Genomic DNA, 27,282 nt, shown 5'->3' with positions numbered 1-27,282 from the left:
GGTACAATGGAACCTCCCTTAGCGGACTCCTCTCTATTAGGGATAACCTCTCTATAAAGGGCACTAGTTTTGGTACCAAATTGGTACCTCCGATTCAATTGACCTCTCTAATCAGGACACCTCTCTATTAAGGACAGCATTTGTCAGTCCTGAGAGTGTCCTTAATAGAGAGGTTCTACTGTATATTGACAATTGTGACCAGAAAATAATGCCAACTGAGCTTTACGTAAAGAATAGTTCATGATTTGCTTCCTGGGTCAGTTGACTTTGTTACCAAAAACGGACTGTCTCTCTGGCGTGCATCTCGAAGCAGAAGATGATGAAGAAGAATGAGGTCCAGGATACTGTGATACAACACCACTGACCTTGACACGACAATCCGCCAGACGTGCGCCTAAACCCGTCGCCACATTTGACGGCACACCGATAGGAGCCGGCCGTATTAATACATTCCTGGCCCTGATGGCAGCGGGCGATACGAAGGTCGCACTCGTTGATGTCTGCAGGGAACGAGGAATTCGGTTAATTAGCTAATTAAAGCTAATAGATTGATTACAAAACTAATTACATGTACATATACATATAAAGTATGGCACGGTAACTGAAGAGTCAATTAATACAATAGATACTTATGGAATCAAAGCTCATTGCGTTGCGTGTTTTTTTATTCACCTATCGAAGCAAAATTTTGAACCAGACAAAATCGAACTGGAATGTTGGGACACATGTGATTATTTCTGTGTTCAACAACAAAAGAATTAACATCAGTTTTACATCTCATCTGAAGGATAAAGCTATGTCGGGTCTCTGAGGCAAAACTGCATCAATGCTTCCAAGAGTCAAGCCCACAATCTCCTGATTATGAGCTCGGCGGACTTTGACCACTATGCCACAGCTCTCGTTAAGAATTCAACTAACCTTTGCATGTTTTCCCATCGGCGCCCAACGTCAAACCGAACGGACAAGAACACGAGAAGCTCCCCGGGGAGTTGTGGCAATAATGGCTGCACGGTCGCGGGTCACTGCGGCATTCATTGCTATCTTCGCAGTACGGGCCGTTCGTGTTGAGGTTGAAACCGTCGGGACATCGGTTGCTGGGGTCTCCTGTTTGGGAAGGAAGATCAACATCTGATGCAAAGTTTTTAAGGCAAGGGACATTTGTGGTAGCAAAAGAACTGAGAGATCACTTAGGGGTGACTATAGACAGGAGCCAGATAGGGCAGATTAAGTTAAAGAGAGTTGCTTTTAGGGGTTATCTCACAGAACATCATATTAGTATGTGTGTATGAACCTGAACGAAAGGGCCAGCCAGATTTTGGCTTATGAGACACTCTTTAGTTTCAAACTCATATCTCTAATGCCAGGTGTGAAGGCAGCTTGTAACATTTACTAGCTGACCCATTCCCAACTGGCCGAATCAGAAAAATGAACCTGATTCGTTACTATAAGCGCTATGAGCGGAGAACGCATCTCTGGATACAGCGCTATATAAATTTCATTATGTGCGTATGTATGTATGTATAAATATACTGTTTCAATAACAAAATGAAGTTTTTATTTTTCATTCTCCCGGCACTTTATGCATTTTGAGGCAAAAATCTGTAATCCAATAAGCATGGCCTTACCTCTCATAATGAAAGCCTTGAGCTGATATTCGAGCGTCTCCTTACTGACGTCATATAGTACGGTGATGTCGTCGGTCTGCAGACTCTCGACGAGGAATGGCATCTTCCCACGCGATGTGTCGTACGAGATGCTGTGGTTCCAGGCGTACGGGAGGCTGTGTCCGTTGATACGGAAGATGCGAGAGGAATAGGCGTAGATCGAACCTGCCAACGACATCGATTATTGTTTTAAATGACACTAACTCCTCAGTAATAAAAGCTAAAAAGGGGCCTAAAAAGTTACAGGCTAAAATACAAATTTAACAGAAAGCAGCTTGGCAGCCATATATCAAATGTCAGATTGCACCCAGAATCAAAATCCCCTTGGTAGGCGCAATGAAGGACTGTAAGTGATTTCTCCGATTATTTGGGTCTCAAGGGGGTCACGGACTAAAAAACTGCCAAAAAACACCCGTAGAATCACGTTTTCAACATATTTTTGTGAGAGGCAAAACTTTACCTGGTCCTGTCTGTATATATTCCTCCGTGTACGGTTCGACGGCTATTTTAGCGCTACCGGGGAAGTCCGGCACGTAACCGGTCACGATGATGTCGAGGTCAAGGTTGCCGTCCTTGCCGATTCCTTGTGCCACGTGCGTCATGCGCAAGATCTCGCCTGCAATGATGAGGTAGATTGAAGTTTGGATACTGAAAAAGTGCTTCCTCAAAATGATTACTGCCAAGTTACGTTGACACCACCGTGACAATACTTGTTAAGAATAACTGGGCCCTGAATGCAGAAAATACCGTCGGTATGCCTGCTACACAATCAATGACTTTACTCACCAGTTGCAAACTCTACTTGGACCTCTCGATCGAAATGACCCTTCGTCAACGTGAATCCATTAGCAGCGCCACCTATCTCCTTGGCAGATGTCCAATAGATTGGAGTCAATATCGACACCAAATGTTGCATCAGTGGACCTGAAGAAAAGTGACACAAAAAAATGTTCAACCTATTGATTAAGTATACATGTATATCTATTTATTGATTTTTTCTTCTTCTTCTTCTTCTGCATTCAGATTTAAAGGGATTCTACAAAGCCAAATTAACAACTCTTTTCCTGCCTGCAGTCCAACTTCAAAGATATCTCGCAGACTGCTTAGAAGTTTACAAACCCTCACGCTCCCTGCGATCAAGTACAATGGGTCTGTGTAAGGAAGTCCGCACAAACCAGGTGATAGGCTCCTCTGCATTCGCAGTGCCGGGACCAAAGCTATGGAATGAGCTGCCAAATAGTGTTCGTGGCCAGAGTACCCTGGGTCGTTTTAAAACTGCACTAAAAACTCATATTTTTAAGAAATTCTTTTGAATCCTTTTTTTAAAAAAAAAATCCCACTTGCACGTTTTCTTTAGTAATGACTTTTATTCTATCATGTATTAATGTTTTATTGTTTTATTATAAATTGTAAAGCGCTTAGAAGTTTTAACAACGTTAAGCGCTATAAAAATGTTTTTAATAAATAAATAAATAAAAGTGACCATCATATCCTCAGCTACAGAAATGCGACCATATTAACCCTTTGCTGCAGGTCTTCAGTGGTTCTCCACAGCTCCGTCCTCAGTGACTTTGGCTCCGGACAGTATCCTCAGCAAGTGCAATGTGACAAAATTGGCTCTTTAATCGCTGCAGAACTTTGGCGGTCCCCCACCTGCAGACTGATGCAAAATCGTCTCAAGTCTCGATGTAAACATCAGCATAAAGTTGTCTCTGTTTTTTACCTACCAATCGATTTTGGTATCTTGTTGATTTTCGCCGTGATGGTCGCAAACTCGTCACCAACAACCACGTCAGCGATAAGCTGTGAGATACCGAAATCACGGTCGTTTATATTTCCCAGAACACTTCCTATGGCTCGTCTGACGGTTTTGGCTGAAACGAACGAGCGAATGGATTTCATACAAGAACTTTTGTCAGCAATTGATGTCAACCGACTGATTGATGCAACTAACGCCATCTGCTGGAAGATATTGTGACAAATTTTGAAATAAAATTGAAGATTAATTCATCATAGTAGGCCTAACTAATCTGGACTGTGATATCAATAATTGATTCATCTTCTTCTGCATTTCAGATTTTTGAGATGCATGCTAGACACAGTCGGTTTCGGCAACACAGTCGGGAGTTCCACCACAGAGCACCAGAGCTTTGTGGTCAGGATGGCGTCCTATGGCCAGTCTTCCTCTCCATTCTTCATCAGGGAGCAGGTCTGAAGCCACAGAGCCCCAGAGCTTTGTGGTCAGGGTGGCGTCCTATGGCCAATCTTCCCCTCTACTCTTCATCAGGGAGCAGGTCTGAAGCCACAGAGCCCCAGAGCTTTGTGGTCAGGGTGGCGTCCTATGGCCAATCTTCCCCTCTACTCTTCATCAGGGAGCAGGTCTGAAGCCACAGAGCCCCAGAGCTTTGTGGTCAGGGTGGCATCCTATGGCGAGCATTCCTCTCTATTCTGTATCAGGGAGCAGGTCTGAAGCAAATGAGATGAGTCTGGTCTACAGCTGTGCATAGACGGTAGATCATCACCTGTTGCTTCCTATCTAGTTTGGTGATGTTGTCGGTCTGGGGACAGTTACATGATAACTTGATGTAAGGAAAGCATATCACTCCCTACACTCCCTTACCAGCACATTTTGCCTTCTGGCACTTGTTGACCTGTTTTCCATCGCCAAGGCACTGTTGACCTCCGAACTTGGGTGGCGTACACGTGCGCGATCGTTCCCGTGTCCCTTCGCCACACGTGACAGAACACGCAGACCAAAGGCCCCAATTATTCCAGAGGCTGTCAACTGAAAATAGCAAGAAGACACATCAGCCACTCACCTCTAAAGCGTAAGGTCAGAGATGGATTGGAGTGTAAAAAGGAGTGTAAAAAGGAGTGTGCAACCACCCCCTTGTGGATTGAGGGACTACAGTTAAAGAACCCCTTCAGTGCCAGGTTGATATTGAGACACTGAATCCCTTGAGGGAGGAGCCAAAATGTAGTCAAAATCCCGAGCGTAAGAAAGGGTTTTGAGGAAATTTGAGCAGCAACACAACCTTACATGGTTTAAAACTCACAACACTAACAGGAGATTCTAGGATGGACTCGAGTAATAACGAGCTACTTGATCCTGTCAATTTCATCGAATAGTTTTATATTTCAGATCTAGATGCCGGTATATTTGGGAAAGATCAACTTACCCGGACACTCATCAGGGCTGCACTGTTCGGTACTCAACGCCTCGCCGGCGCACGTCCGGCCGCCGTTCATCGCAGACGGGTCGCTACAAGTACGGAATCGCTTCCTGCTGCCTCCCCCACAGGTGGCGCTGCACTCTCCCCAGCTGCCCCAAGCGGCCCAGTTGCCGTGAACTGAAAAAGAAATTGACAAAATGAGTCAACTACGATTTGACCCTGGAGGGGGAGGTTGACCATTACATTTTTTCGGGTAAACTTAATACAATGATAATAATAACAAACTGAGTGCTGCAGCTACGGTAGTCAAATGACATCCCGCAGTCGCAATCAGTCCTTATCACTGGGGCAGATCAAAGGCTTGGAGAAAGATGGCCAACCTCACTTATCAGAATTTCATGGTCTAACTCATCAATTTTTCGGCCCTAGGCCATGTTCCCTTACCTGGGCAGTCTTCACTATTACAATAGTCTTTCTGTAGGTCCTCCCCGGGACAGAAGCGGCCGTTGATGCTGGGGGGCGGGCTGTTACATAATCGCACCCTCTGTCGGGTTCCCCCGCCGCAAGAGAAAGTGCAGGACGACCATTGCTGCCATTGGCCCCAGTTGCCGTCAGCTGAAAGACATTTCCATCATTTATTATGATAGTGAAAAGTATGATTGTCAACAGCAAGCCACTGCAGCAATACACTCAATGTGCTGATTCTAGCACTGGCCCCAATTGCCATCAGCTGCAAGAAAGACATTTTCATCATTTATTTGGATAGTGGTATATAGTTTGCAACAACAAGAGAGTGCAGCAATACACGCAGTTTGTTGAATCTAGTAACAACTGTTGACTGTTAAATTTTGAAAGAACGCTTGACTGATCAAGCAAGTTTTTCTTGCATGTGTTGGAAGTAATTAGGGGAAGGTCCCTGTCGAAAAGCAGCGAGCTAGATCCGATATTCAATATGGCCGCCAGAGCAGCCATCTTGACCCTTCAATTCCCTCCAAGAGGTGCCACAGGGCCTGTATAGGGATTATGTAAAGCAGATATAATAGAGGGAAAAGAGAATGATGCAAACTCACTTTCACAGTTCCGAACCGTACACGTCCGGCGCTCCAACTCCGATCCAGGACATTTCCTTCCACCGTGTTGGGCCTGTGGCGAGTCGCATCGCCGATGTCTCTCCTGGGTGCCCTGACCGCACGTCACGCTACAACCGCCCCACTGTGACCATGTGCCCCAGTTTCCGTCAACTAAAAAACAGAAGATAGCGTGACAACTTTTATCTATAAACTGAACTGACTGACTTCTGTTCCATTGTTCCAATTCGGCCAGGCCTTGTATGGCTGAATACCCCACAATAGGGCCTGGGTTCAATGGACGTCCGTGCGGCATGGAATAGCTGTTTGAGATCATCATAGCGTAGCGTTTAACAACGCTGGCTACCTCACTATAGGGCCCCCACGTTCAATCCCGGGGAAACCCAGAATTTTCTGTCTGGGTGAACTGGTGTTGCCTTCAAGGAACTAAAGTTAATGACTCTTCACAACAAGTTTGATACTCAAAATGAGATTGATTACAGAGGGTCTGTCGGATGAGACTAAAAGCTGTGGTCCCTTGTAGGCCTACTTGAGTGTCTATGCCAGGGCAAGTAAAAGATCCCACATAGGTGGACAGCAGCCTATAGTGGACTCCATACCTCCGGCAAATATCCAATAGTGTTGTTCATGATCATGATAAGCACAACTGCCTGGCTAAACTGTTAGCAGGACTAATTGATTCTTTCAGGTACATTTTGGCCTCGTTTCATGCAATGTCAGAAAACTCACTCGGGCACGACCGGACGTTACATATGGCTTTCTCGACCGCGGCGCCGACGCACTGCTCTCCTCCATACGCCGGAGCAGGGCTGTCACACTTCCTCGTCCGGACGCGTTCACCCTCGCCACACGTCATCGAGCACTCCTCCCAAGATCCCCACTCTCCCCACTGGCCGTCCGCTGCAATGAGGAAAGAAATCATTGAGTTATTCATTAAACTTTTCCCCCAAACGCAACTGCAAAAAGGTGGGCCTTTAGGAGGGACTTGAAAGTCTGGAGGGAATCAATGTTACGGAGCTTTTGCGGGCAGCTGGTTCCACAGTTTTGGAGCAGCTACCGCAAAGGAAAGTCCGTCAAGAGTCTGGTAATTGAACCGGGGAACCTCCAGGAACATCGCAGATCCTGATCCAAGGTTTTGGCGATCGATCCTTCTTAACTGAATCATGGATCTGAGATATCCTGGAGCCTCCCCAGTCAAGCACTTGAACACCAAGAGCAGAATCTTGGTACTGGATCCTGAGCTTGACTGGTAGCCAGTGCAGGTGAACCAGCGCAGGGGAAATATGGTCAAACTTTCCCACCAAAGACACAGCTCTTGCGGCAGAGTTGAAAACCTGTTGGATTCGGTTAGAAAACTTGGTGGGGATAGCATTTAGGAGAGCAGTACAATAGTCAAGGTGGGCGATGACGCCAGGACACATCATCACTGAAATAAACACATCGCTTACTCTGACATCCTTCTACGAAGCACGTCTGCGACTGTTTTTTCCCGCCATTGCAGTTCCTGCCGCCGTTTAGCGGCGCTGGGTTGTCACATGTCCGGGAGCGGAACTGCGTTCCCTGTCCACAGGTGACGCTACAGTCGCCCCAAGCGGACCAAGTGGAAAAGCCACCGTGCACTGAAAATGGAATGGTGAACAAACTAAAAGGCGGAGTGACATTTCACTTTATTTTTGGGACAACATCCATTCCCGCATATGTTTTATGTTTCACAAGGATTTCACATCTATTTGGCGCCGAAATTACGCTTGGAACAGTGCAAAACTGCCAACCTCATCAACGACGCTGACAACACTACGTCGCAGCTCAACACTCAACACCGCTCAACACCGCTCACCCACATGTCACAATGTCATCTATATTCATTTCTGAAGGAAGCCCCATGAAGAAAGACTCAGCCGAACTGATGAGGCCTGGAGGACCGAAATCTGGATCTTGGGAGGACGTTTTATTCGAAATCTTTGCAGTTATGACAACCAGCATTTCAATTTTTAACAAACTTAAAGGTGCTGATTAGACGTTTGAGCTTTCGAGCATCATTATCATTTGTGACCCGTTCCAGCAAAACCAGTCGCATGTCGCTCAGAGCTTGGCAGATTGAGATGGACTGTTTGTTCATTTCACTATTGTCTGCCTTTTGTGAAATCTGACAACATCAATTTCTTCTATTATCTTCTAGTGTCATCTCGGCTCATCTTATGTGCGACATGCGACTGGTTTTGCTGGAGCGGGTCACATTTAGGGATCATTGCTTGATGCTGTATACACATTTCCAGAAATGGGGCGCTGAGTGTCCGAAATAGGGATGTCATAAGGCAAAACTAGGCCTTATGGTGGCGGGACAAAGGAGATAGTCATGGTTGACCAACAGACTTGAATGCCTTTGATGATAGGCAAGGGGGAAAAATTTAGTTCCAATGCAAGCCACCAATTTCGGGAAGCATGTATAGAATAGTGTATAACATAGTATGAAATCCACAAACCTTGTACGGTGAGTTCAGCTTGGACCAAGATTGACCCTCTGCTGTTTCTCGCGATACAAACATACACTCCAGCATCCTCTAACTGCGTGGCAACAATTCTGTAAGAAATAAAAAAATACGGATGAGTATGACGGCTGTGAAGAATAAACTTAGTCGACAGGTTCAAGCCAGTCGGCTCTGAGGACTATACTGTGTCAATGGGTTTAAGGGGTGTCTCATATACATAGGCCTATTACAGGTAAAAAAACCAATTTGTACAGAGCCCTTCAACCTGCTTGAACCTGTTGACACAGTAACGGTGAGCACAGCCCAAATTAACTTTCAAATTCAATTTCAAATTTTGAATGGACAGCATAGGCCTTTAATAAGAGAATTCCTAATACCTAAGTGAGTTATTGGGCATGATGGTCAGCCGGTCCCCGCTCGATAGCCTCACGCGCCCCTTCTGCCATCTGATGGATGGTTTCGGCTCGCCGCTCGCCACGCAGTTAAAGATGGTCGTCTCCCCTTGGCCAATCAGAGTGTTCTTGGGTTCGACGCTAAAATCGGGTGGCCCTGAGGAGAGAAGATTCATATTTAAGTTGAACCATTTCTGACCTGATCACAGCGCATGACTAACAGACCACTTATTCATAGTAGAATGCCATCAATGAAGTTTGAGAACCTCAGTTGACAGATGGCGCTTCAGTTGAACAAATCTATCAGCTCTTAAAAACAGCTTTGCTTCTTTTTCAACAGACTTTCATTTTGTAATGCCAGTCATTAGAGGACAGAAAGGGTTAAAAGATTTAGATACAATAATGAATGTCTCTTCAAATTACTTGAATCATCAAGTGTTGGTGGGGATTGACAGATTTTTTTCCCATCCCGAGGTACATGTGTATGTTACAAGGGAACCACAATGCTTGAATGTACCCGATGTCTCGCAAGACTGCTTAACATAGGGGTTACACATATCAGTTATTATCATTTCAATACTTACTTTGCACAGTCAGTGTGGCTGTTCCTTCGGACGATCCGGCGTCATTGGTCACGACACACTTATATTCACCGGCATCGGAGTTCTGAAAAAATAAGAAACAAAAACGATGATACAATCATGAAGTACTTCTTTTTTTGTCGAAAAAAAAAAAAAAAAAAAAAAAAAAAGTGACAATGTGTTCGGCCAGTGTCTCACGTTCACCAGCATCCGAGTTCTGAAAAAATAAGAAACAAAAACGATGATACAATCATGAAGTACTTCTTTTTTTGTCGAAAAAAAAAAAAAAAAAAAAAAAAGTGACAATGTGTTCGGCCAGTGTCTCACGTTCACCAGCATCCGAGTTCTGAAAAAATAAGAAACAAAAACGATGATACAATCATGAAGTACTTCTTTTTTTGTAGAAAAAAAAAAAAAAAAAAAAAAAAAGTGACAATGTGTTGGGCCAGTGTCTCACGTAAGTCTCTCATCACTCCTCTTGCCAGATTTATGCTCATACATGGTTTAACCTCGTCACATGCCAATATGAACTCCGTTCGGTATCCTCCAAGGGTGTAGCTATAACCTCTGGGCAACTGGTGCTCACCAGAAATATCGCAATCGAATCTTTCAGTAGGTGAAATCACAGTGGCAGTCTTCGTCTGCCAGCATTAAAGGACAGATATTGTCATGTTCTCACCACAGAGTCGTAAATGACGAGCGATCCGTTCTGGAGTTGACTGATCCGGTTGTCCATCTGAACCGTGCGGCCGTTCTTCATCCAGATGATGGTGAGAGGAGGGTCGCCACTCACCGGGCAGTGCAGGACGACCTTCTCGGCCAAGGTCACAGCACGCGTCTCGTCCAGGTTCAAGACCCGCGGCGGTACTGTAAAGGGATGCAGATCAACCATTGAAAGATTGAACCATACAGTACTGTTAGCCTACATATGGATTGTACATTTGAGTGCTAACTGATTGCTGGGTAATGCCCGAGCCACGAACAGCTCATCGGGCCTGAGCTCATCTCAGTTTCCATTGAGAGCATTAAGGGACTAGGAGCACACCTCCCCTGGATAGGATGGTGGTCTATGCAACTTCCCCAGGCAACCCTGCCACCAATCAACTCCTGGGTGGAGAGAGGCAAGTAGGGTCAAGTGCCTTGGCTAAGGAAACAAAATGACACAGTGCTGATCCGTCCAAGTGTCGAACCTATGATCCTGGTTATTAGCTCAGCACAACGTGGATAACCCTCATTTGAAAAAAATATGACTCAGATTTGGTAGCCAAGTCTAATTGAATGACCTGACAATATCTGCCCAACATCTAAATCAGCCTTTTTATTACTTTTCTTGACCCGCATGCTCCTCCTCCTAAAATCTGTTAAACTACTAATCAAATTGGTATGGCCTGAGGTAACACCAAGTCTATTTGCCTACCTTTGACGAACACGGCAGCGATGACCTTGCCGGAGCCAGCGGGATTCATGGCCACACAGACGTAGGTTCCACCGTCCTCTTTCCTCGCATCCTCAATCTTCAGACGACTCCGACCATTGATGCTAGGGGCGGCTGGAAAATAGAAATCACACATTGAATTAACATTTTGATTGACTTCTTCTTCTTCTTCTGCGTTCAACCTGCCTAAACTATGACTTCAGTCCTGTGGCAGAGATGAAGTGGTGTGTCATTTGAGGTCATGTTGTGTTCCCCTCAGTTTTTCCTTGACATTAGCGTAAGCGGGCCAGAATTCTGTTGAAAATTCTGGCGCAGGGGACAGTCTTGTATGATGTGGACTGGTGTCTGGCATTGGCATTCTCCTGTGTGCCTTACTCCTATTCATTTTAAGTGCCCAAGTAGGCCACAGTGGCCTGTTCTAAGATTTTTATGGACTGAATCTTGGCTATTTCACTGAGGATGAGTGGTGGTCTAGAGGTTAGAGAACAACACTCCTGACTAAGGGGTCACAGGTATGAATCCCTTTCAATCCACTAGTTTGTGTTTCACAGGGAAGTGTGATAGTGTAGTGGTTGGAGTGCCAGACTCCTGACCTAGAGGTCACAGGTATGAATCCCTTTCAATCCACTAGTTTGTGTTTCACAGGGAAGTGTGATGGTGTAGTAGTCGGAGTGCCAGACTCCTGACCAAGAGGTCATGGGTATGAATTTCTTTTAATCCCCTAGTTTGTGATTCGACGTCAGAGGTGGGAGGTTAAGTGATGAGTCCCTGCTCCAATCCGAGCATTTCTGACTAGCAACCATTTATACTCCTTAATGGAGTAAGGCAAGTTACACCAAGACCTGCCATCTCACGCTAACTAGGGGTCAAACCAAATCATTCATACACTTCCACTATCCTTGCATCAGAGGAGACAATTCAGATAAGGCAAACTTACATGGTACGACTGTCCCATTCTTCTGCCAGGAGACCACGGGAATCGGGATACCTTCAGCGGCACATTCCAACTCGATGCGTCCATTGGCGTTCACCTCCTGGTCTTGTGGGATACGCGTGAACGACGGCGGAACTGAAATAAGTTGAAAAGCATGAATAATGAAACGGCCAGGGGCCATTGTGCTCACCGTATAGATATTTGATGCTTTGGAATTCATTCAGGTTAAGAAACATTGTACATGTATAGTATATAGGTCAAACCAAAGTCAGTATGACATGTGATGTATCGTTGCTTGGAGTAAGTACCATAAGAATATCATCAAAAAAAAGAAAATGGCCAGGGCCATTGTGCTCACCTCATGTGGAGGAAAGATGGATAAAGAGCATGGTATTGTGTCATGTAGTGTTAGGTTTGATGTAGGTCCAAGCAATTACAATTTCCCCAAAATGGCCAATTTACAGTACATTCGACCTCTGTGACCTTGAAAAGTAGGTCAAATCAAAGAAGACCCGGGTGACACATTGAATGGTTGTTAGAATTAGATGTACCTATGATATAAAATTGGTGCCAATCGGGCCAGTCATTACAAAGAATAATGGCATTTTGAAGAATTTAGGATTTGGCCCCCTCCCTGGAGGCCAAACGGCAAATCAGATCGCACCAAACTTCGGTACCTAAGATCACCTGACCAAGGGGTACATGTGTACCTAATTTGTGATCAATAGTCATTGCAGTTAAGAAACGTGCCATAGTTACGGCCTGACAGCGAATTTACGCCATTTGACCTCTGTGACCTTGACAAGAAGGTCAAATTAAAAACCTGTGTGACATATACTGTATGGTGGTTAGATGTACCCATGATATCAAATTGGTGGCAATCGGGCAAGAAGCTAAGGAATAATCACATTTTTAAGGTTTTTGGATTTTGCCCCCTGGTGGTCAAGTGGTGAATCATATTGGACCAAACTTCGGTCCCTGAGATCACCTGACTAAGGGGTAAATGTGTACCAAATTTGGTATCAATAGTCATTGCAGTTTAGAAACGTGCCATTGTTACATCCTAACGGCCAATTTACACCATTTGACCTCTGTGACCTTGAAAAGGAGGTCAAATCAAAAACCCGGAGGATATATGATGCACCTTTGCTAGAAGTACCTACCATATTTTTTTCAAAATTTCCCGACTACTATTAAGGGAGATATTGCATATTTTCACTTTTAACGTTTGGCCCCCTGGTGGCCAAACCATGAAACGAATCGGACCGAAACTTGGTCTCCAAGGTGTCATTACATAAGGGTACATGTGTACCAAGTTTCAACTCAATAGCTCTAACAGTTACGAAACGTGCCCTGCTAACGGACGACGGACGACGACGACGACGACGACGACGACGACGACGACGACGACGACGACGGACGACGGACGCCACGGTATGGGATAAGCTCACCTCTGCTAAGAGGTGAGCTAACAAGTCACTAATAAACGAGATATTGCACTTTTTACCTATTTTAGTTTTGGCCTCCTGGTGGCCAAGTTGAGTACCAGATCAGATCGAAATTCGGTGTCCGAAGTGACATGACATAGGGAGTCATGTGTACCAAATTTCAAGTTCATAGCTTTAGTGGTTAAGAAACGTGCCATAGTTACAATCAAGCGACCAATTTACGCCATTTGACCTCTATGACCTTGAAAAGCAGGTCAGATCAAAACTCATATGATATGTGAAGTTGAGAAGCATGAATAAAAAACGGACCAGATTATTTCTTAGGGTGTCTCATCCTAAGGCTGCGTCAACCCAGGAATGTGTACCCACAGACTGTTCGCTAGTGGGCCAGTTCCTTGTTCCATGTTTCCTTGTGATGTGTCGCACATTCTTCTTCTTCTTCTTTCGTTCACCACGTTTTAGACAGTCAGTCCGGATTTTATCATAAAGTCGGTGGTCCTGCGTAGCTGCTGGAGATCTCCGTATAACTGGTCATGGATTCGTGCTCCCTTTGGCCAGGTCTCCTTCCTCAGGTCTGCAAAACTTGAGCATCTTCCCAGTATGTGTTCAGTGGTCATGGCTCTTGGTTGCAATGTGTCGCACACAAAATGAACCTTTGCCTGGCTTTCCCTTTGGTCGTACCACGGAACACGCTGTGGTGACGATGGACACAAAACCACAAGATAAGATGTCGTGCAGACTTATCTTCCTAAGCGAGGACCAATTTTTCAGATGCTGATGCTGAGCATTATAAGAGTTCAAAGCGACACTGGCCGCCTAACATTGGCCGATTCTTTGTCGATTACTTGACGCTTGATAAATATGCCCACCTTGCACCCTAAGGATGATCTGTTCCGTGTCTCTGCCTGCCTGATTAGATGCGGAGCAGATGTAACTGCCACCATCCGATCGCTGGACGTCCGCGAACTGCAGCGAACCCGAGTCCAGGACCTTAAACCTCGGGTCATCGGGGGCGATGCGGCGTCCATCTCTGTACCAGATCACCGCCGGCGGGGGTACGCCCTTCGCCCGACAGAGTAAGTGCGCCTCATCGCCTTGGATGACGGTGAAGATGCGTTGGGCCTCCTCGATGTGGGGCGGAACTGAAATATACGATTAAGAAGGTGAATAGTGTGTACAGGGACGTGGCATATTTTTAGGTGTCTGATTCCCAATTCGGACATCATGTTTGATCTGAGAAGCTGTCACCATCACAGTGTTTGTGGGCTTAGGCAAGTCACTTTACAAATATATTGGCTTTTCCTTTGTGTGAGACATGCAATCAAGATTCATTTGGCCCGTTGCCGAGAACTTGTGTAGTCGAATTTGAAAAGATTATTTTGACCTCTTACCACAACTTAAATCTTATAATCCTTGTATTTGTCATGTGTATGTACAGTTATTTCAGAGCAAACAAAAATGAACGAGAGTTGTTATGAACTCCTCCCAGATGCATAGATGGACAAAACTAGGCCAATGACGCCAATCAGTGCCCAACTACAGCCATGATAGTGACACTACCTAGAGCCTTAAGGGTTGACCAGAAGCATCACCGTTTTGGTGAAATCCTGAAGCAATTAGAACTTCAAAATGGGTTGAATGCCAATTTTTAAGGTGGCAGTCTAGTCATTGTTTTCCAGAGAGCAGCCACCCAGGTTTTAAATGGACATTTATTTCATTTTGAAGGAGTTTTAGTTGCTTTAGGATTTTAAGTTCTAGCCAGAATGAGTACCTACGGTCAACACTGAAATTGGAGTGCTTGGTACAAACCTTGAGCCATGTACTACAGGACTGCCCACAGACACAGACTTCGCTGTAGAAGCCCACAGACGCAGACTTCGCTGTAGAAGCCCACAGACGCAGACTTCGCTGTAGGAGCCCACAGACGCAGACTTTGCTGTAGAAGCCCACAGACACAGACTTCGCTGTAGAAGCCCATAGACACAGACTTTGCTGTAGAATCCCACAGACGCAGACTTCGCTCTAGAAGCCCACAGACGCAGACTTCGCTGTAGGAGCCAACAGATGCAGACTTCGCTGTAGAAGCCCACAGATGCAGACTTCGCTGTAGAAGCCCACAGATGCATACTTCGCTGTAGAAGCCCACAGACGCAGACTTCGCTGTAGAAGCCCACAGACAACAACTCTGCCAAAATGGTTTCAATCTGCAGGATCATCTGTATGGAAACAGGGTGGAGGTGTGCAGGGGACCATCGAGTACACCCAGTAGGGGTGACTGACTAAGGAGGCTAGTGAACATGAAGAGAAGAAGTACAAACCTTGCACTGTGAGAGCGATCTCGATGGTGTCTTTCCCAGCGTTGTTCTCAGCTATACATTTATATCGACCGGTGTCTTGGGTCCTGGAATGGGAAAACAAAAAAATTTCAATTATATTGTTGATTATGAGAAGATTTTATCGACAAAAGACAATACAGTGGAACTTCCCTTAGCGGACACCTCTCTATTAAGGACACTAGTTTTGTTACCAAAGTGGTTGTTTCCATTCAATTTGACCTCTCTAATCAGGACATCTCTCTATCAAGGACAGCACTTGTCAGTCCCAAGGGTGTCCTTAATAGAGAGGTTCTACTGTATTTGCGAGCAGTTTTAAGTAAAAGATGCCTTCTTCAATATGATATTATTGATCTTATCCACACTGATCAAGACCGGGGCATCACCATCACCACGGGTGACGTCACAAGGGACATCTGAAGTCACACCAACAGGGTAGTGACGTCAAGACGTCAGGACACACCAACGATCTGTTCTGATCTGACACAACGTCAGTCACAACGGTCTTACCCTTTGGACAAGCAGCATCAAAGACCCGTTCTCATAGTCGATATGTTATTATCATTCAAATGTGATGTCATTACACTCGGGATGCGGTCTACCTCATCCCTTCGCCTATTAAACCGCAGCCACTAATGGTGAGTTTTCATGGGGTTTTAGATGTATCGGCAGCCAATGACCTCAACAAGATCAGTGTTCTTGCCAGGATTTTTTTCAAACAGGGTGCTACCCCGAGGATGCAGTCAATTTTTCGCCTTGTAAGCATGAACGTCGCACCATTTTTGTGGGAAAGGGGTGTTTCCTTGAGAAATACAGGACATACAGTGTGTTAAGATGGTTTCTAAGAGCAATTAACATGCATATTGTGGTCCTAGAACATGATCAGTATTTAAAAAAATTTATTAAAAAAAAATTTAAACAGGGCGCCCCCACCCCGGGATTTTCCATTTTTGATTAGATTTATTATAAAATCGCTGAATGTAAACCACCGCGACCGCGAAAATGTTCATGTTGTGACGTCATCAACGAAAACGACATCGAAGCGAGCCATCCGGGCGGGATTAAACCATCAATTTCTAGAAAATGTGCATTTCGATTCCAAAACCTTACCGATTTATGAGAAAGTGACATAGTCATTTGTCAAAAACAGCTAAAACATTATATGGTGAAATTTGACACAAGTTACCGAGTAGAAGAGGGTGATGCACTCGGAATCAGATTTTGATAAATCGGAGCTAATTAGCGCCGATAAACTTGAGAGTGGTTGTATTCCAAGTTAGCTTTAGCCTACCGAGTGATGGGGATGGCCAGCCAGCCAGACCGCAGGACCCGGTATCTGAAATCACTCTGCGATATCAAGTTGCCATCCTTCTCCCAGTAGACCCTGGGCGTGGGGACGCCGTTAGACCGGCAAGGTAGGATAATCTCGCGGTCCTGGATCACCGTGTAGTCCTTCTGTTGGTCCTCGATCTTCGGCGGGACTGAAACGAGATGGCAACATTCGATAAAATATTAAACGTGGGAGCTGTGTGTCTGGGCCCGGTTGTTAGAAAGCATGTTGGCTTATAACGTCACGTTGACATGGACTATGTTCTACAGCTAACTGATTAAGGGCTGACCAAATGCACCACCATTTTAGCTAGAACTTGACACCCGAAAGTAATAAGAACTCTTTCAAAACAAAGTGAATGCAAAATTGAAGGGCGGGAGTCTGTTCTTGTTTTCCAGAAAACAACCTCCCAGGTTTTAAGGGGCATTCACTTCAATTTGAAGGAGTTCTAATCGCTTTAGGTTTTAAAGTTCTAGTTAAATGGTGGTACCTATGGTTAACCCTGAAGCTGAGCACTGCCAGAATTCCCGAAATTTGGAAAAGGGGGCCAGCCCCAACCAGTACAGAGAGCACCGACGGTGCCATCTTGGAAATGAGGGTCAGGGGCTTGGAAATTTAACTGTCTAATACACATTTTCTGGGCAGCTGAGGGCTTAAGTTAGAAACAGCTACGCTTCTTGTGGAGAGGTGCCCTTAAAAATTGTGCTCTCCGACGAAAAGGAGGGGGGGCGCATCTCATGTCCCACCCCTAAATACGCCACTGGAATGAATTCGCTATAGGGGGTGCAATCACTTGTGTACCAATCGATGAAAGAACCTACCTTAAAATCCTGATTCAGCGCAATTGTAAAACAAATACTAAATGTTATTAATCAGAACTTGAATGACGATCTTTGATCTTTGATCTACTTTTAGCGGCAGGGTGTTAAAAAATGAGGCTTGAGCTCAGAATTGAACTACAATTGACTATTTGAAGACTGCCCATGCCCACAGTAGTGTTTACGATGATGATGATGATGATGATGATGATGATGATGATGATGATGATGATGATGATGATGATGATGATGATGATGATGATGATGATGATGATGATGATGATGGTGAGTCGGCAAGGCAACCTGAGAATAGAACATACCTTCTACTTCCAGCCTGACCTGCCCCAGCGCCGTACCGGCGTTATTCTGGGCGATGCAGATGTAGATTCCAGCATCACGGAGTCCCGCCTTCTGGATGACGAGGGAGCCGTCAGTCTCGACGCTGTATCCTGGAAAATTGAGAGCTAGCATCAGGGACGAGTTCTCAGCGAGTAAGAACTGTTGTTTAATCATGCAAGGCATAGGAGATAGATGACAGGTTATGTGGGGGGGGGGAAGAAAAGCCAGATGACATGCGAAAGAAAATCGTATTCTCGACCTGCACAGATTTTTTTAATGCTAGAACATGATTTTATATATATATATATAGGGAGGGAGAGCTAGAGAGTCTGATTTGATAGTCAGATTTCGTCCTCCCTGTGAAAATACATTAGCTCAGTTTGGTTGTACATTGCGTTTTTGTTAATAGAAAGTTTCATCAAGCATAAAACGTTTTGGTGTCTAGGTTGACGCAGGTGACCCAGAAAGGGTTAGACTCTGAGGGTTACAACCTACCGTTAGCGCCGTTGAGTACCGATGTTCCCTTCTGCCAGGTGATACGCGGTTTAGGCGCGCCAGACGTCTTACAGGGCAGGATGCCGCTGCTGTCGACGGCCACGGTCACCTCGTATGGACTCGGGGAGAGGATTGTTGGTGGAACTGAAGGCAAAAAACAAACGAGGTCACTGCATGTAAAATTACCAAGTTTCAAGGAACCTCCCTCAGCTCAACCTCTCTATTCAGGACACTGTATTCGCTGGGGCAATGAACAGGCCTTGTCACTGCCAGTTACAAGGCCTATATTGGTTGAACTTTCTCAGAGAGGGTCACATTTGTCAGCCAATGTGTCCAACCCTCGTGGCCAGAGCTAAGGCTCGATAAAGTTCTAAATCAAGGGCCTGGTAGCGAGATCGATGGCCCTCTACATCTACTCCCAAGTTTTCACCCTTGAAATTCCCTGCAAGAATTGAATAGCAAATACTTCGGAAGCAAAAAGAAAACAAATTGACAAACCTTGCACTTCCAACCGAACATCCCGAAATTTAGCTCCGGCTTCATTTGTGGCAGTACAGCGATAGTTCCCAGAATCCTCCAGTGTTACGCTGCTGAATTCCAACGAGCCCGACCGATGCATCCTGTAGTTGGCGCCGTTGTTCGGGATGCGTTCACCGCTCTTCTCCCACTGTATGTCGGGCTCCGGTAGGCCTAACGTCTCGCAGAGCAGGAGGGTGCGTGCGTGGAGGCTGGCCTGTACGATAGGCGGTCCATCTTCGATTGTTGGGGGAACTGGAAAAGTGACGTACAGGAATGAGGATTTGCTGATGGCCTGCGGTGTCTAAGTACCGACGGCAGCATTGGAGTTTTGCGAGGTTTATATTTTCACAGATAACGCTACTAATCTAGAACATTGACAATTTCCTTCTACATTATGAACAAAGAATCCCTCAAACTTGTTACATCCTATTTGCCAGTCAGCTCTAAACTCAAACGGTTCAATATCGTCTTCTTTTTAAAAGCGTTACCTACCCATAACACCAAGAATGAACTCCTTAGAAGCGTTACCTACCCATAACACCAAGAATGAACTCCTCAGAAGCGTTACCTACCCATAACACCAAGAATGAACTCCTTAGAACCGTTACCTACCCATAACACCAAGAATGAACTCCTTAGAAGCGTTACCTACCGATAACACCAAGAATGAACTCCTTAGAAGCGTTACCTACCCATAACACCAAGAATGAACTCCTTAGAAGTGTTACCTACCCATAACACCAAGAATGAACTCCTTAGAAGCGGTACCTACCCATAACACCAAGAATGAACTCCTTAGAAGCGGTACCTACCCATAACACCAAGAATGAACTCCTTAGAAGTGGTACCTACCCATAACACTAAGAATGAACTCCTTAGAAGCGTTACCTACCCATAACACCAAGAATGAACTCCTTAGAAGCGCCACCTACCCATAACACCAAGAATGAACTCCTTAGAAGTGTCACCTACCCATAACACCAAGAATGAACTCCTTAGAAGTGTTACCTACCCATAACACCAAGAATGAACTCCTTAGAAGCGTTACCTACCCATAACACCAAGAATGAACTCCTTAGAAGCGTTACCTACCCATAACACCAAGAATGAACTCCTAAGAAGCGTTACCTACCCATAACACCAAGAATGAACTCCTTAGAAGCGTTACCTACCCATAACACCAAGAATGAACTCCTTAGAAGCGTTACCTACCCATAACACCAAGAATGAACTCCTTAGAAGCGTTACCTACCCATAACACCAAGAATGAACTCCTTAGAAGTGTTACCTACCCATAACACTAAGAATGAACTCCTTAGAAACGTTACCTACCCATAACACCAAGAATGAACTCCTTAGAAGCGTTACCTACCCATAACACCAAGAATGAACTCCTTAGAAGCGTTACCTACCCATAACACCAAGAATGAACTCCTTAGAAGCATTACCTACCCATAACACCAAGAATGAACTCCTTAGAAGCGTTGCCGGCCTGGTTCGAAGCCACACACTTATACTGTCCGATATCGAGTAGCTGGGCGCTGATGATCTGCAGCTGGCGCCCGCCACTCAAAAAGCGCAAGTTCGGATTGGACAGAACGGTAAGCCTTTTCCCCTCCCAGTACCAGTCGATGTTGGGTGCAGGGATCCCGGAAGCTGGACACGAGATTACGGTACCCCGGTTCACAATGACGGACATTTCTTGTATCTTTTCCGAGCCGTTGATGCGAGGGGGCACTGAAAATAAAATTTGATATCGGTTGTTAGTTGGTGAAAGGTAAGGTAGGGTGGTACAATTATAGCCTCCATGCAATTACAGCCTCCATGTGCACTGATGTGTACTGCCAGCTTTAAGATAAGGTGCTGAGTAGAAAATGCTTATCCAAAAGAAAATAGAGTTTAAACAAATTTCTTTTCCGTATTATAGTTAAACATTTTATAAGGTTTGACTTGGGCCCTCATTCAACTTTTAAATCTCACATAGACAAGGAAAATGTTTCAAAAATCATAAATTTTTTTCGATAAACATATTCTATTTACCCCACAGGTTAATCTCTGCTGGCAGTGAATTGTCCACAATGCATTTTGCCTATGCATTCCAATGCATTTTGCCTATGCATTCCAACGCATTTTGCCTATGCATTCCAACGCAATTTGCCTATGCATTCCAACGCATTTTGCCTATGCATTCCAATGCATTTTGCCTATGCATTCCAATGCATTAATGTGCGTCTCTGTGCATTAGGGGGCGGATTCAGAATTGCTGGTAATGAGTACGTTCCAGACGGCCACAACTCCTCCTTTTGAAGTTTGAAACACAGTTGGAGAATACTTACCCAACACATCCAGGTTGAAATACCTCTCAACCTCGCCCGCAGGATTATGCGCCCGGCAGGCATAACGCGCCCTATCGACAACGCGACTGCTTAAAATCTTGAGGATCCTGTCGTTGTCTTGAAGCTGCATGTGAGGGTTTAGGTCCATGGTGAGTGGCAGGCCATCTCTGAAACAAGGAGGCGAACTTTTGATAAATTGCTGAGGAGCCTCATGGCCTAGTGGTTAACACTGCTGGCTTCTACGCAAAAGGGCCCGGGTTCGATCCTGGGGCCAATCTTCTCCTGGAGGAGGCTCATGCCTAGTGGTTAACACTGCTGGCTACCATGCAATAGGGCCCGGGTTAGATCCTGGGGACAATCTTCACCTGGAGGAGGTTCATGCCTAGTGGTTAACACTGCTGGCTACCATGCAAGAGGGCCCGGGTTTGATCCTGGGGACAATCTTCTCCTGAAGGAGGTTCATGCCTAGGGGTTAACACTGCTGGCTACCACACAATAGGGACCGGGTTAGATCCTGGGGAAAATCTTCTCCTGGAGGAAGCTCATGCCTAGTGGTTAACACTGCTGGCTACCGCGCAATAGGACATGGGTTAGATCCTGGGGACAGTCTTCTCCTGGAGGAGGTTCATGCCTAGTGGTTAACACTGCTGGCTACCAGGCAGTAGGGTCCGGGTTTGATCCTGGGGACAATCTTCTCCTGGCGGAGGTTCATGCCTAGTGGTTAACACTGCTGGCTACCACGCAATAGGGCCCGGGTTAGATCATGGGGAAATCTTCTCCTGGAGGAGGTTCATGCCTAGTGGTTAACACTGCTGGCTACCATGCAACAGGGACTGGGTTCAATCCGGGGGGAACCCAGGGTTGTCTTTCTGGATGAACCGGCGTGGCCTTCAAGGAAATAAACTTCCTGGCCCTTCGAATGAGACTTAAAACCGAGGTTCCTTGTGTCTGGTGTCTATGCCAGGGTAGGTCAAAGACCACAGCAAGTGAGAAACATGAGTAGCTTGCGTGGACTCTACCTCTGGCCAAAGACAGAGTCAGTAGGCCTAACCAATTGGTGCCAATCCATAGTGGCACGCAAAAACACTCATCCTGCCTTGGAGGAGGAATACTCTCTGGAGAATATCACCTCCAAGTGCAGACTTGACATGATGACATCAACAAATGAAAAAAATTGTCCCTTTTTTGTTCTCGGATCAAAATCTGAAGCACTCTATTTTTTTACCTGAACCAGAGGACAGTCGGTGGTGGTGTGCCTATGGCCGGGCAGACGATGGCCACAGAGTGGCCCTTGATGACACTCAGGCTCAACGTCTCGCCACTTCCGTTGAATTTTGGCGGAACTGGAAAAAAAGTTTTCATGTGAATAACAAAATGAAACGGGCACCTTTTCAGGAAATTTGTGCCGCTCCTACTTGAACAAGTAGACTATCGGGGCAGTGCATTGCGTCATCCTAATTGGATATCCTAAGGGTGAGGGATGAGGCCGTCCACTGCGTCTGGAGTGTATGTACAAGGGGTTCATCGCATCATTGAATCCGAAAAAGTACTGTCAAATTTGTTTTCCAACGACGAGGAAAGTTACTTGACAATATTGCCCTTATTGCTTCATGTTTCACAAAGTTTGCCTGCATATGATGCATCACTTGCCCACAACTTAAGTGCTGGGTAGCACGCACCACAGATGTCAATTGTGATCTGGACTGTAGTACTCGAAATGACAACAAATATCACTCAAAATGAAATGAAATTTACGCAAGGATAATACGACCAACAACTTTTGAAGGGAAACAGCCAATCCTAACTTACTCAAAACTTCCAACTTGAAAGTCCTGCTAAGCTGGCCCGCCACGTTCGTCGCCAAACACGTGTAATCCCCAGCATCAGACACCTGCGCCTTTACCACGTGAATCTGGCGCCCGTTATTCAACAGTTTCAAGTTCGGATACGGAAAGTCGAAGAGCGGTTGGCCATTCTTGGACCAGAGGAACGACGGCTGTGGGATGCTGGTCACGGGGCAGTCGATGTAAACGCTGCGGTTTTGAATGACGAATGGATTCAGGTCCAGCAGACGGTCATCAATCTGCGGCGGGACTGAAATAGACATGGTTACAAGATGTGAAATAGGTGGACTTTACACTACTGCACACTACTGCTTTTTAATCAGTAAAGTGCCCGGGAAATGGGTGATTTTTGTTGCTGTGATTTTCAATCTTGATTGCAGGCAACAAAATTCACTTGTTTGTGGAAGTTTACGCGACAAGACTGAGTGATTTTAGCGACCTGCCATAACATGCGTTGATGAAATCAGCCCTGTATGCCAAAGACAATAAACTTATTCTGTGCAAATTAGAACAGTTGAGTGGTAAGCTGTTATCAGTAAAAGTGTCAGTGACCAGAACTCTTGCTTTGGTGAGGCTCATGATAAGATGATAAATATCGGTTTTTACCTCACACAGATTGTGAGTTATTTTTTTGATTGCAGCTAAACTTAAGCATCTGGACAGACTCTAGTAGTTAAAGCTATGGTGATGTTTGAGAAGGGTGGAGCTTTCTGCCATGACAACTGTATTGGACAGAATACTTAAAGTGATACAGCGATGTGATTTACAACTTTGCGGAAATACGTCTGTTTTTAATTGTTGATCACAAATGTAAAGCTCAAATTTTCCATTTTTGATTAGATTTATTATAAAATCGCCGATTGTAAACCACCGCGACCGCGAAAATGTTCATGTTGTGACGTCATCAACGAAAATGTCGTCGGCGTAGCGCAATTTCAACGGCATCGAAGCGAGTCGTCCGGGCGGTATTAAACCATCAATTTCTACAAAATGTGCATTTCGATTCGAAAACCTTACCGATTTATGAGAAAGTGACGTAGTCATTTGTCAAAACCAGCTAAAACATTATATGGTGAAATTGACACGAGTTACCCTTTAATTGTGTATCAGAACAGACCTTTCCTCCAAAGGAAATGAACACCAATTTGCACCAATACAACAACAGATCTATATGATACAGCAAACTTAAAATGCTCAGACTACTCACCAAGAACTTCCAAACCAAACGTCCTCCTCAATTCTCCAGCATCATTGGCTGCAATACACGTGTAACGCCCCGTGTCGATCACAGCGGCATGCAGAATCTCAACCTGGCGCCCAGCGGAGAGAACCTTTAGACCCTTCTTCTCCACAAGTCTGACGCCGTCCTTCAACCATTTGATAGTCGGGGGCGGGGTGCCGGAAACCGGACATTCCAGGATGACGGTACGGTTGCTTATGACCCTAGGGTTGTCCACCAAGTTCGCCTCGTCAATTGTTGGTGGAACTGGAACGAATCGGATTAGAAACGCATAAATAAACATTGTTGGTTTTTTGTTGACACCAGAGGAATAACATCCTGACTCTCTCAAAGTAAAATTTAGCAATCTTAAGACCTTGGGGGGTCCAGATTGAGGAATAATGGCACTGGTTGACGCACAGGCCCTCCTCCCTCACACTGCAAGTCTGCACCCTCATTGTCATGCAGACAGAGTGAAGCTGTTGGCCAAGTCAAATTTGAAATGGAGGCCCAGGACTGGGGGGATTCCTATATTTTTTGCAAATGATCCCAGTTTGGAGCACCCCTGTGAGTTTGCGGCACTTTTCTTCAATTAGACCTCAGTGATCAGGACACCTCTCTGCTAAGGAAATGATCTATCAGACCAAGGGTGTCCTTAGTAGAGAGTTTCCAATGAACTTACTCTCGCCAGGGGAGGAGTATGTCGTGCACTTTTTTCTTCAATTGACCTCAGTAATCAGGACGCCTCTCAATCAAGGACGGGATCTATCAGTCCCAATGGTGTCCTTAATAGAGAGGTTCCACTGTACCTAATCATGCCAGCTGAGGAGTATGTTGTAAGACCCTACCAGTGAGATTACAGCAATCCCTGACCTTGGGGGGCATCTTGTTTCTTTGCACTGAAATCCAGCACCATAAATTCATCAAAACTTACCTATGACCTCGACGTTGAAATCCTTGGAGGCCTGCCCAGCAGCATTCGAAGCCACACAGGTATATCGATTACTATCCACCACCATTGTGCTGATTATCTCAAGTTGGCGTCCTTGGGCAAGGATTTTAAAGCGCTGACTCTCCACGATGGGGTTCCTGTTCACCATCCACGTGATGTTCGGGAATGGGATGCCCGACGCCGGACAGTTTAGGATCATCGTGCGACCTTTGATGACCTGCGGGTTGGTGTCGATGTGGCCATCGATAGAGGGCGGCACTGAAAACATAACGAAGGAAAAACAATAATGATATGTGCTTTTTATAATGTGGGGCTGCCACGGACCAAGTCCTAGCTCAAAGGTCACCACATTCATGATATCTTTTGACGTGAGTTGATGCGTTTGATATTCCTTGATCCTGTCCTTGATTTTGCCGCAAACGTAATTTTATTGATGCTGTCTCTCCATGGCCTAGTCGACATTGAGAGTTTCAAGGGCCTTGTTGATAACTTTTCATAAAGTTTCATGAAAATTTTTTTTAAATAATGGTCAATTCACACAAAAGTAACTCATTTTAGCAGTTTACCTATAATATCCATATCAAAATCGATATCGCTAGTGCCAGCTTTATTTGTAGCAATACAGGTATAGCGGGCGCTATCTGTTACCGCCGCTCGCGTTATCTTGATCTCTTTACCGCCGTTCAACACCCGGATGTGCGGCTTCCCGGATGCCAGTAATGGGATTCCGTTCCTTAGCCACGTGATATCTGGCGGTGGGGTGCCGTACGCCGGACATTGGAGAGTGATGGAACGGTTCACAACGATTTGTGGCGAGCGGTCGAGGTTGGTGTCGTCGATGCGTGGGGGAACTGAAACAAGAGATGAAATTGAAACTGGGTTTGCAGCAGCAAAATACAGTGGAACCTCTCTTAGTGGACACCTCTCTAATAAGGACAACCTCTCTAATAAGGACACCCTCACTAATAAGGACACCTCTCTAATAAGGACAACCTCTCTAATAAGGACAGTAGTTTTGGTCTATCAGGTTTCCAGCATCAAAACACAATGGAACCTCTCTTAGGTGACACCTCTCTAATAAGGACACCCTCTCTAATAAGGACAATGGTTTTGGTAACAAATCGATTGTTTCCATGCAATTCGACCTCTCTAATCAGGACACTGCCCAATATGAAAGTACTTGTCAGTACCAACAGGGTGTCCTTAACAGAGAGATTCTATATAGCAAGTGGCCGGTGTTGGCCTGTACTATTTAAAGCTGGTCACACACTCATGTACTCTGTTCTAATGTCAAGCTTCAGACAACAGTGATTTTTCGGACACAAAGACAAAACTGCTGCCCCAAATGCAAAAAGTGAATGGCCTTGGGGCAAGAAAAGACAGGGATGGAAGATGTGTGTTCCTAACTACTGTCAAAATAATATTCTCATGAGAAATCCACACACCAAGTTTCAACTTTCTAGACGCAATAATGAGCAAACGTGCCACCATCGTTGACGGCACCAGGTGAGGCCGTTATTGGACACCGGGTGCAGGACAAAACGTGTTGACAAGAGCTCACCCACGTGAGCTAAAAAATCACACAAGTTTCTTACCTAACACATTCAAATGATACATCTGCTCAGCCGTTCCGGCCGGATTCGTTGCCCTGCAGACGTAGCGCCCACTATCGTCAACCTGCACATTATTGATCATCAATTCCCGGCCGCCTCGTTTTAATTTGAAATGTTGCTGGACCTTTGGGTCGATTTCGCGGCCGTCGTGGAACCAACTGATTTCCGGTGCGGGGATTCCGGTTGCCGGACACTGGATTATGACGGAGCGGTTGACAATGACCTCCATATCGAGTAGGCTGATCTGGCTGACATCGATGCGAGGTGGAACTTCAAAAGA

At 45.4% G+C, this 27,282-nt stretch overlaps 1 protein-coding gene across 2 annotated transcripts in view; it reads right to left on the bottom strand.

Moving 5' to 3' along the window:
- LOC135501800 (hemicentin-1-like) overlaps positions 1-27,282 on the bottom strand; it is a 60,206-nt gene that overhangs the window by 16,557 nt on the left and 16,367 nt on the right. For both annotated transcript variants that reach the window (XM_064794119.1, XM_064794120.1), the window contains exons 16-47: positions 26,985-27,272; positions 25,956-26,240; positions 25,372-25,647; positions 24,426-24,704; positions 23,184-23,468; positions 22,600-22,717; positions 21,375-21,541; positions 20,491-20,775; positions 19,018-19,290; positions 18,520-18,663; positions 18,006-18,134; positions 16,829-17,018; positions 15,523-15,605; positions 14,074-14,346; positions 11,760-11,891; positions 10,805-10,936; positions 10,067-10,254; positions 9,391-9,472; positions 8,792-8,963; positions 8,409-8,506; positions 7,374-7,544; positions 6,655-6,825; positions 5,908-6,078; positions 5,282-5,452; positions 4,844-5,014; positions 4,285-4,449; positions 3,392-3,538; positions 2,451-2,588; positions 2,125-2,280; positions 1,626-1,829; positions 919-1,104; positions 366-500 (exon numbers count right to left, since the gene is read on the bottom strand). In XM_064794119.1, the coding sequence (XP_064650189.1) occupies positions 366-500; positions 919-1,104; positions 1,626-1,829; positions 2,125-2,280; positions 2,451-2,588; positions 3,392-3,538; positions 4,285-4,449; positions 4,844-5,014; positions 5,282-5,452; positions 5,908-6,078; positions 6,655-6,825; positions 7,374-7,544; positions 8,409-8,506; positions 8,792-8,963; positions 9,391-9,472; positions 10,067-10,254; positions 10,805-10,936; positions 11,760-11,891; positions 14,074-14,346; positions 15,523-15,605; positions 16,829-17,018; positions 18,006-18,134; positions 18,520-18,663; positions 19,018-19,290; positions 20,491-20,775; positions 21,375-21,541; positions 22,600-22,717; positions 23,184-23,468; positions 24,426-24,704; positions 25,372-25,647; positions 25,956-26,240; positions 26,985-27,272 (5,865 nt within the window). The remainder of the gene's footprint in view (positions 1-365; positions 501-918; positions 1,105-1,625; positions 1,830-2,124; positions 2,281-2,450; positions 2,589-3,391; positions 3,539-4,284; positions 4,450-4,843; positions 5,015-5,281; positions 5,453-5,907; positions 6,079-6,654; positions 6,826-7,373; positions 7,545-8,408; positions 8,507-8,791; positions 8,964-9,390; positions 9,473-10,066; positions 10,255-10,804; positions 10,937-11,759; positions 11,892-14,073; positions 14,347-15,522; positions 15,606-16,828; positions 17,019-18,005; positions 18,135-18,519; positions 18,664-19,017; positions 19,291-20,490; positions 20,776-21,374; positions 21,542-22,599; positions 22,718-23,183; positions 23,469-24,425; positions 24,705-25,371; positions 25,648-25,955; positions 26,241-26,984; positions 27,273-27,282) is intronic.

This window comes from Lineus longissimus, chromosome 17 (genome assembly GCF_910592395.1).
Source record: "Lineus longissimus chromosome 17, tnLinLong1.2, whole genome shotgun sequence".
Taxonomy (NCBI): domain Eukaryota; kingdom Metazoa; phylum Nemertea; class Pilidiophora; order Heteronemertea; family Lineidae; genus Lineus; species Lineus longissimus.
The sequence above is the reverse complement of the archived record's forward strand: the minus strand, read 5'-3'. Positions and strand labels throughout refer to the sequence as shown.